This window comes from Jatropha curcas, chromosome 10, assembly GCF_041381405.1.
Source record: "Jatropha curcas cultivar XTBG-Jc1 chromosome 10, XTBG_Jcur_1.0, whole genome shotgun sequence".
In the NCBI taxonomy this organism is placed as follows: domain Eukaryota; kingdom Viridiplantae; phylum Streptophyta; class Magnoliopsida; order Malpighiales; family Euphorbiaceae; genus Jatropha; species Jatropha curcas.
The window spans coordinates 21183194-21193976 of NC_143160.1; the positions used below are offsets into that span (position 1 = coordinate 21183194).

The following is a 10783-nucleotide window of genomic DNA, read 5'->3' on the forward strand; positions in this document are numbered from 1 at the left end:
TTTACTGGTCCAATTGCATCAATTTACCTTGCAAAGCATTTACACTTAGGTTAGTTAATCAGCATGACATAGTCTCGGGACCCACCTCGGGGTCATAGATTGTGCCTTAAACTTTGGGGTAATTAATCTAGACTTAGGTTAATTAAAATTGGAGTCATTTAGGGTTCTTTCTTAGTTTTCCCTTATAAAAATAAACTAGGTGGCGACTTCATAAAACACACATGTGAGCATACCTCATTCTAGCACAATTTTGCCTTCGGGGAGGGTTCACAGCTACCACTCAACCATAGAGCTCAAGGAAGCATGGAGAACACCTAAGTTTCTCACATTAATGGAAGCACATGTTAAGATGGAATCTGAAATTCTAGCATATGGCATGCGCTAGCCATACTAGAGCCTAACTTTGGAGTAATAAGTTAGCCCATTTTTGTTAGTTTTGAGTTGTAATGTTGTTAATGGGTTGGGCCACCAATAAATTGGGCCACCCTTTTATTTTTTATCCTTAGTTGGTTTGGATTAATTATTCCTTATCCTTAGTTTGTTTGGATTAGTTAGTTGTGAACCCTCCCCCGAAGGCAAAATTGTGCTAGAACGAGGTATGCTCCTGTGTGTGTTTTATGAAGTCGCCACCTAGTTTATTTTTATAAGAGAAAACTAAGAAAGAACCCTAAATGACTCTAATTTTAATTAACCTAAGTCTAGATTAATTATCCCAAAGTTAAGGCACAATCTACGAACCCAAGGTGGATCCCGAGACTATGTTATGCTGATTAACTAACCTAAGTGTGAAATGCTTTGCAAGGTAAAATGATGCAATGGGACCAGTAAAGTGTTTTGGTGATTTCGACTTACCGCTTGGGGTTAAATCCCGAATGTGCCTACGTACTCTCGTTTGAATGAGAGATCAAAGCTGACGTAGTTCGATAAAGCCCATTCAAAGGCATTTTGAAGGGGTATGCTTCATGCATGAGTGTGTGTATGCTTTGTGCATTTTTTAGGCATTTTGCCAAATATTGATTGATTTTCTGTTTTAGGCATTTGTTGCCAAAGGGTGTTTGATTGGGCAATTTATTGCCAAAAATTGATGTTTGGGCTTTTTGTCGCCAAAATGGTTGATTAAGGCATTTGTGCCAAAAGTTGATATTTGATTAGGCAATTTGTTGCCATAGATTGGTTAGGCGATTTGTCGCCAAAATGATTAAGGGTATTTGTGCTAAAAGGGGTTTTGTTGGGCGATCTGTTGCTAAAATGATTAAGGCATTCGTGCCAAAAGATGATATGTAATTTAGGCAATTTATTGCCAAAGAAAAGGTGATATTTGGGCGATTTGTCGCCAAAAAGTGGTTTTTTGAATTATAGGCAATTTGTTGCCAAAAGCGATTGATTAAACCATAGGCAATTTGTTGCCAAAATGGGATTGATTAGACTGTAGGCAATTTGTTGCCAAAAACGTGATTGATTAAGGCTTTTAGCCACAATTATTGATTAATTGGACTTTTAGCCGAACTGTTCGAAATAAAGGCAATTACACCGTAGTTATTGATTAACTAGGTACTTTAGCCAATATATTCGGAGTTTAGCATTAATACCACGATTATTGATCAACCGGGCATTTTAGCCTAAACTTATTTGCTTTACTCAGTTAGGAGCTCTAGTGCATATTTTCTCTGACATATATTCAATCCTGCCTTTGACCTAGCAATTTCCAATCCCAGAAAGTACCTTAGCTTACCAAGATCTTTTATCTTGAATTTGGCATCCAGAGAATCTTTGACTAAGCTAATCTCTGAAGAATCATTCCCTGCTAGAATAATATCATCTACATAAATCAATAAGGTAGTAAATTGTTCCCCTTTTGATTTAGTGAATAGAGAGTGATAGATTGTGATTGTTGATATCCAATAGCAGCAAGAAAATCTGTTAACTTGTGAAACCATTGTCTACTGGCTTGTTTCAAGCCATATAAACTCTTCTACAGCTTACAAACTGAACCATCAGGAACCTGCAACCCCAAAAGAGCCTCCATATAAATTTCTTCATGTAAATCCCCATGAAGAAAAGCATTGTTTACATCAAGCTGCTCCAAAAACCACCCTTTCATTGTAGCTAAAGTTAAGAGAAGTCTGATAGTTGTAACTTTAGCTACAAGAGAAAAGGTATCAAAGAAGTCCTGGCCCTCAACCTGCGTGTAACCCTTGGCAACAAGTCTTGCCTTGTGCCTCTCTATAGAACCATCTGACTTCAATTTTGTTTTATACACCCATTTACATCCAATAGGTACCCTATTTGGTGGAAGAGGAACCACAGTCCAGGCATTATTTAAAGCCAAAGCTTCAAGCTCCATATCCATAGCTTCCCTCCATACAAGATGCTTAATAGCTTGTTTATAGGTTTTTGGTTCTTGAAGACAAGAAACATTTAAAATAAAATGTTTGTTGGAAGGAGACAACTAAGAATATGTAAGCACTTGGGAAATAGAATGCTGTGTAGAAGTAATAAGTGTAGTCTGATTATGATGTGCCAGATTACAATGGTAATCCTGCAAGTATTGAGGAGCCCTCCTTGTCCTTGTGGATCTTCTTGAGCCATCATCTTATATAGGAGCATCAACTACTTCTGCTGTATTAACTGCATCTGCTGCAGGTGACATAGGAACACAGTCTGCATCTGCATATGTGTCATTAAGTTGAGGCAATAATGATTGAAATTGTTTTTCTGAATAAGGAAAAATAGTTTCATAGAATATGACATTCCTTGAAACCATCAATCCTCTAGTGTGCAAATTCAGCATTAAATACCCTTTGGTACCCTCTTTGTAGCCTAAAAACATACACTTTTGAGCTATTGGCTCTAACTTAGTTCTCCCAGCCTATAATGTATTTGCATAACATAAGCTCCCAAAAACCTTCAAGGTTGAAAGATCTGGCAGGCTATGATAAAGCTTTTCATATGGAGAGCATTCCTGCAATAGTTGAGTTGGGATTCTATTAATGAAATAAGTGGCATATAGTACAGCAAAATTCCAAAAAATCTTTGGCAAATTAGCTTGAAATAGAAGACTTCTAGTGACATTGAGTGTATGCTGATGCTTTCTTTCTACAATTGTATTTTGCTCTGGGGTTTCTGGATAAGTAGTTTGATGTAATATACCCTCTACTGCATAATAATCTTTCATCAAGAATTATGCACCATTATCAGATCTGATGCTTTTAACCCTTTTGTCAAACCGTGTTGCTGCCATCTGAACAAATTGTTTAACTAAAGGCCTAACTTCACTCTTCTCCTTTAACAGGTAGACCCACAAGAATCTAGTATGATCATCAACTATAGTCAAGAAATATCTGTGGCCTATCCAAGAAACAGTACCAACTGGACCCCAGATATCCATGTGCAACAAATCAAAAGGAGATTGAGACATAGTTACACTAACAGGAAAAGAAAGCTTTTTCTGCTTTGCCATATGGCAAATGTCACAAGGTAAATCAGTCTTATTCATATGAAATTTTGGATGTTTGGTACATAAAATGGATAATCTGGTCTTAGGAACATGACCAAATCTAAAATGCCACAAATTATTATTACTACACTGAGTACTAAACAATGTATTAGCAGCTAGCACTGCTTTATTTTGTCTAACATCAGTAAACTTCTTGGGATCTTCATTTTGCAGCAACTTGTAGAGTCCATGGAACACTCTAGCTATACCAATCATCTTCCAGATCTTGAAATCCTGGATCAGGCATAGATCATTATAGAGGAAGAGTGAACAATGTAGTTGAGCAATAAGGCTTGTAATTGAGACAAGATTGAAAGCAAATCCAGGCATATACAACACATCTTTAAGAAATAAAGCTTCTCAAAAAACAACAGTGCCAGAAAAATGAGCTAATAGGTATTCTCCATTTGGCAGCTTTACTCTCATTGGTGAAATTCTTTTAAAAGTTGTAAACAGATCAAGAGACTTGCATATATGATCTGTAGCTCCACTGTCCAAGATCCACACAGAATTAGATACAAATTTTAATATACCTGATTTCTGTGTTTGATTAGATGTAGAAACTGCTGATTGCTGATCATTGGCTGCCATGATGTTGTTGACTGTATGTTCTGCATTGACTGTCTTTGTTGTGCCATCTGTTGAATCTTGATTAATGAGTGTCATAATCTTGTTATATTGATCCATCGTAAAAGAAATAGTTGCTTCAGATGGTCGCTGTTGAGTCTCACTGCTTGCATAGAAGGCATGTTGAAATTTGTTTGCTGACTATAATAACAATCAGTCGTGTTTGTAAAGTTATTCCCCACACCTTGAACAGGAAACACATTAAAGTTAGGATCATAAAATTCACTTGCATTTTGATAATAAGAAAGATCCTGTTGACTCCATAAACTGCATTGACTGCTGCATTTGCAGGCATTATCACATTTGGTCTACCTGGATTGTAGCTGTATCTTGGCTTGAATCCTGGAGGATAGCCAATTCTCTTATAGCAACTATCAATAGTATGATTAGTTCCATTGCAGAAAGTACATTTTCTGGTTGTACTAATCTATGCAGGAAACCTCTGTGTTCTGAATGTCTGCTGTGGAAAACTTCTAGCACCAAAGTTTGGTCTATAAGACCTGTTGAGTATAATCTTTGACTCAGATTGTGAACCGTGATTAATCTGCCTTTCTTTCTGTATTGCCATTGAGAAAACTTTAGTTAAATCAGGAAGAGGATCCATCACTAACACATTAGACTTAACAGACTCAAATCTCTCATTTAAGCCTCTTAAGAATCTTATGCCTTGTCCATGCTCAAAGTTTCTCCTGCATTGTGTAACTACTCTACAATTACATGCATTTCTACACGTACATGCAAGTATTGGTCTAAAAACCAACAGCTCATCCCATAGGATCTTAAGCTGTGAGTAAAAGTCATTCACAGTGGAATCTTCTTGCTTAAGACTCACAATTTCATCTAACAAATCAGCTATTCTGTAATTATTCCCTCTAGAAAATCTGATTTGTAAATCTCTCCATACTTCTGAGGCATTGTCTATCCATAAAATACTCTGTGCAATGCTTGGAGACACAGCCTTCTAGATCCAAGAAATCACCATTGTATTGCATCTGCTCAAGATATTATACAATTCACTATTCTGATCAGCTGGTGCAGGTATCGCTCCAGTAACAAAACCTAGCTTGTTTTTGGAGGCTAGGGCTATCTTCATAGCTCTGGCCCAAGAATGATAGTTATAATCATTCAATGGAAATGAAATAAGAACTAAAGCAGGCGTTTCATTTGGATGCAGATAAAAAGGATTAGAAGGATTTGTCAAATAGTCATTTTGATTTGCAACCATTTTAATAGAATTGAGGAAAGAAAGTAAGAATGAGAGGATCAAAGATTAAGAATAAGATGAAAGAATTAACAACTGATCAAGGAGATCAAAGAAAACAGCAATCGATTGAAAAGAAAGAAAGGAAAAAACTTCGAATCAATCAGTAATAAAGTCACAATAAAAAAAAAACAAATCAAAAGAAGAAATTGAATAAATATGCGCAGCATTGCTTTGATACCATGAAAACTTGATTGAATTCATCTTATTGAATAAGAAGATAGAGAGAATTACAAGGAATTGAGAAAACAACAGATATAAGAAAAGAACTGAAAACAGAGCGAGATTACAATTCTGAAAAGAAGAAAAAGAAGACACTCAAAAAACTACTGTACACAAGATACTTATACAGTTATTTATACACCTTCTACGGACTCCACTGACACATCATATTTAGCTCTTAAAATCTGTTACAACTTAGCTTTCTCTCTCTTCATTTTCTGTAACAGACTTGCAACTCCTCAACAGTTTTTCATTATGAGTAAGAAGAAGATATACAGCACATGTTTTGCCACCTGTCTTCATTAACCGTGCGACGCCATTTTTCCCTTCTTTTAATCTCTTTCTTTCTTTTATAATGAAACGACATCATTGGCTAATACTAGCCGTTACTAGCAACAGCTACCTTCTTCAAATCATCAGCATCACCAAAATCTTTGTCATTCTTCACATCCTCTGTTATCAATATCTTAGAAAAACTTTAAATATGATCGTGGCTTGGCACAAAAAGGGATTATTCTTGCATTAATAGGAAAGACAAGATACCGTTTGATAACTAAAAATGAAAAATACAATGTTACTCGCACATATTTATATATTCCAAGTTTGAATCACAATTTCGTATCACATCCTATCGTAGGCCACTGCACATGTAAGAACAAACATTTAGCATAATAATTTTAATTACTTGAAGTATTATTTTTTATGTTTATGGACAATTTATATGTAACAAATCATTAAATTTTCTGCTGATTCAATAAAACTTTAATATTGTTCATTATTGGCTTTACCGCTACGTAGCCTTCGTAATTGACAAATTTTCATAGTTCTAAACTCCAATTGTCGTTTTCTCGATGAAAAAAATAAAGGAAGTGTCGTTTATTTTGAGGCATAATCTGTGCTCATCTCCACCTAATATTCGCCATACTTCTATTAATTTTCCTCTTCCAAATTAACTTTTAACTATAAATGTATGATCATCACTAGAGTTCATTAATTGAAGATTCACCATGTCTAAGTCTGTGCAAGAAATATCAAATGATGGAGATGAACCACCTCCAAAATATATAATCGAAGAACTAATCCCAAATCCTTCTCCTCCATTACTCTCAATTCCTGTCATAAATCTCAGTCTACTATCATCATCTTCTAAAGAAGGAATTGAAGAGCTTCTGAAACTTAAAGAAGCCCAAACTTCTTGGGGTTGCTTCCAGGTTAATTTATTTTTCTTTTCCTTTACATTTTACACATATACAAAAGATTTGATTTCCAAGAACTGGATTTTCTGGAGAAATTTCTTGATTTGTTAAGTTACAAGCTATAGGTCATGGGATTTCAGATTCTTTCCTTGACAAATACGTGAAGGTGCAAAACAGTTCTTTGCACTTCCAGCAAGTGACAAAAAGAATATAGTAGAGAAGTCAACGATATGGAAGGATATGGGAATGACCCAGTTCTTTCTGATAAGCAAGTTTATGACTGGTGCGATCATCTCTTTCTTAAACTGATACCATAAGACTCAAGAAAGCTTCATCTTTGGCCTACCAATCAAACTGAATTTAGGTACAGAAAAACCCTATTATAGTATTATAGCATGTGTTTTCTATTATATTCATTTCAAGAAATTGGTTTAGAGTTTCTTTGTCTATTTTTTCAACAAATTGATTGTTCTTGCAGAGAAATACTGGATGAATGTTCAGTAAAAATGAAGAACATGGTGGAGCTTCTTCTTAAAGCAATGGCAAGATCATTGAATTTAGAAGAAGATAGCTTCTTGAAACAATATGAGGACCAAGAGGTAATGGCAGCTAGATTTAATTACTATCCTACATGTCCCAAGACCAGACTCAGTTCTTGGTGTTAAAGCATGTTCAGATGGATCAGCAATAACATTTCTTTTACAAGATAAAGAAGTAGAAGGTCTTCAAATGTTCAAAGATGATCAATGGCATAGAGTTCCCATCATTCCTCACGCTTTTGTTGTCAATGCCGGTGATCAAATGCAGGTAATTAATTACTTAATTAAAAATCTTATACTTACCATGGATGAAGACAACTAATCCTTCTCTAAAATTAAAATAAATAAATGATTGAATCATGAATCTTAGGGTTTTTTTTTAATCTCAGCCAGGTAATCCTAGTTTTTTTTCTTTCCAAGATTTATATGTATAATTTCTTGTTGGTTTGACCCTACACGACAAAAACTCTTACCCATAAATTCAGTACAGAACAATTTATATACATATTTTTTTTTTTTTATGAAAGTGATCCTTTTATTTATATCTCAAATACGAAGTCCCCATGGCCTCCAATAATACAATACCTTTAATCAAATGAGGCAAAGAATTAAAAGAGGTAAAAGAAAGAGAAAAATGATGTAGCCTTTGATGAGTGGCCAAAAGTTGTGCAGCTTGATTTCCTTCACGATATATGTGTTGAATGGAAGATAAGTGGAGATGCAATAGGTCAGCAACACGTAGCAAAATCGAAGGACCTTCTCTAGTCCATTGTGCCCGATTAACACGAGCAACTAGATCCTGACAATTCATTTCCACCTGGATGGGATAAAAACCTTTATCAATGCTCCAGGAGAGCCCCCAAATCAAAGCCTCAAGCTCTGCATCATAAGCTGTCCCGGCAGCAATCGTAAAACAAGCGGCAGCAACAAAATTACCATGGCTGTTTCTGAGGATAGCACCCCCCCACTGCTGAAAATTTATTGAAAGACGTAGCAATATTCAGTTTATAGCAATCTTGCCTATGCCGAATCCAAGTAATAATCATTGGCTTTAATTTTTGTTTGCCAAAAGAAGCCGAAATGAAGTGGTAATCAGTTTTTGCCAACCAAGTTGTTGCAAATCTTTTACCAGCATTGGCAATGCTCCAGTTTAATAACAGCCTACTGATATCTTGTATAAGGAGGTCTAGAAAGCAAGCTTCATTACCCCAATTACACTTACAATACATTTTCCACACAGACCATACAATTACCTGTGGTACCAAGCACCTCAGCTTACCCATAGCCGAATCTGGTCTGTTACAAAGCCACCAAAAAATCAACGCTTGCCGTAGAGAGTTTTGTGGCTCGAGAGTTTCTAGGAAAAAAGAGCCAAAATAGTTCCAAATTTTGTCAATGATGGGGCAGAAATAAAAAAAGGTGGTCAGCAGTTGTCTCCGACTTGAAGCAAAATGGGCAACGGGATGGACCATATATCCCGAATAATTGAAGATGTCTCGGTAAAGGTAAAGCTCCCTTGAGGAGTTTCCATGTAAAAATGGAAAGCTTAAGCGGGAAAGATGAATCCCAAATAGTGTTGCTTGTTAGACAAGAAGTTTTGCTCTCTCTAACACAATCATAGGCTGAAGCAAGAGTAAATTTGACATTCCTTTCTCCTCGACACACCACATTATTATCTACAAAATCAACAAGTGGACAAGCAAAAGAGTGAACTTGACAAATCCGTTTCCAAGTGCAAGAGTCGATGAGTTAATATCGCATTTCTCCCTGCTGATGATATTTCTGGAACATATAGTTAGCCCACAATGAGTTCCTCTGCATATAAGTCCACCAGATTTTGAGTGAATAGGCTTGCTGTAAAGAGTTAAGAGATCTTAACCCCAGCCCTCCTTCTTTAGTCGGAAAACACATATCACGATAACTGACCCAGTGATATTCGGAGTGATCCACATCACTACCCCAGAAAAAAGTAGCCATTTTTCGCTCCAATAAGCTCAATATTTTTTTGGGCAACGCCATGACTCCCATTATGTGCAGAGGAATGGAATTTAGAACATGCTTGATCAATAGTAACCGGCCACCTGGAGAGAGGATCTTTTGTATCCAACCCGTTAGCTTTGACTCGACTTTCTACAAAATGCCACTGCAATAGGGAGCTCTATTAATACCTTGATAGATTGGCGCACCAAGACATGTAAAAGGAATAGGCCTCCTTTTAATGCCCAAAGCATCCTGAAGACGAGATACCTTGTCCTGAGAGACATTCTGAGAACAATAGAAAGAGCTTTTGTCGAAATTGATCAATTGCCCAGAAGCTTCCTGATAAGAAAGAAAAATTTTTTTCAGATTTGAAATGCTTCTGACATCCCCTTTAAGAAAAATCAACAAGTCATCTGTAAAAGAAAGATGAGAAACTATAGTGCAATGTCTCGCCAGTTTATAAGGGGAAATTGTTCTCACAGCCATTAAATGATTGAGACCCCGAGCAAAGCTTTCAGAAGCTAAAATGAATAGATACGGTGACAACAGATCTCCCTGTTTAACTCCTCTTGTCGGTTGGAAGAAGCCGTAAGGAACCCCATTAACAAGCACAGAAAGTCGGGTAGAAGCAAGATTACTCATAATAATATTAATCACATGAGTGGAGAAACCGAATCTTACCATAACTGCTTCTAAAAAATTCCAATCCACCCTATCAAAGGCTTTGGCCATATCCAACTTGATGGCTAGATTGTGACCCCTCGATATTCTGTGAAGCTCATGTATCATCTCATTAGCAAGCATAATCTGAGTATGAATTGAGCTGCCCTTCATGAAGCCTACTTGCCCCCTAGAAATCAAAGAGTCCAACAAAGGAGAGACCCTATTTGCCAAGATGCGAGTACATATTTTGCTGATGAAATTTGTAAGGCATATAGGTCTATACTGGTTAAAGGAAGAAGGGTTTTCCACTTTCGGAATAAGAATAATCTAAGCACTTCCAAAGGCTTTCGGAATGGGCAAACCCAAGAAAAACTCCTTCACTGCACTGCACACATCCCAGTTTATTATCTCCCAACACTCTCTGTAGAATCTACCATCAAAACGATCAGGACCAGGAGCACTATTAGGATCAAGCTGCCAAATAGCCTGTTTAATCTCGTCATCAGCTGGGGATCTTTCGAGGTTTTTGTTATTCTCCTCTGTAACCAAGGATGGTAAGTAAGCCAGAAGTGGTTGGTAATTCTGTTGAGAATCACTGCACTTGAAGAGAGAAGAAAAATAAGTGATAGCTTCCGCACCCATATCAGCTTGATTAGAAATCCATGTCCCGTCTTCAGTCTTGATAGTAGAAATACGATGAATCCTCCTGGCCAACTTCACATAATTATAAAAAAATTTTATATTTGAGTCACCATCAGCAAGCCATTTAATATGAGCTTTTTGTTTCCAGAAGGTCTCC

The 10783-nt window shown here is 36.6% G+C and overlaps 1 protein-coding gene and 1 pseudogene across 1 annotated transcript; one reads left to right on the forward strand and one right to left on the reverse strand.

Moving 5' to 3' along the window:
* Positions 1–2593: 2593 nt before the first annotated feature.
* Positions 2594–5348, reverse strand: LOC149493252 (uncharacterized). The gene is made up of 6 exons (XM_089715450.1): positions 5103–5348; positions 4564–5057; positions 4350–4494; positions 4030–4264; positions 3190–3852; positions 2594–2715 (listed from the first exon to the last, which is right to left on the reverse strand). Exons 1-6 carry the CDS (start codon positions 5346–5348, stop codon positions 2594–2596), a joined length of 1905 nt encoding a protein of 634 aa, XP_089571576.1.
* A 1265-nt stretch (positions 5349–6613) lies between these two features.
* LOC149493253 (protein SRG1-like) lies at positions 6614–8106 on the forward strand (annotated as a pseudogene).
* The last annotated feature ends 2677 nt before the right edge of the window (positions 8107–10783 follow it).

What these genes read in the sequence shown, in the direction of transcription:
- LOC149493252 (XM_089715450.1), bottom strand. Translation starts at nt 5,348, where the DNA reads ATGGTTGCAAATCAAAATGACTATTTGACAAATCCTTCTAATCCTTTT. An exon ending in CAGACATTCAGAACACAGAG is followed by an intron (nt 4,495 to 4,563) that starts GTTTCCTGCATA and finishes TACTATTGATAG; the next exon opens with TTGCTATAAGAGAATTGGCT. An exon ending in AAGCATCAGATCTGATAATG is followed by an intron (nt 2,716 to 3,189) that starts GTGCATAATTCT and finishes TTCCTTATTCAG; the next exon opens with AAAAACAATTTCAATCATTA.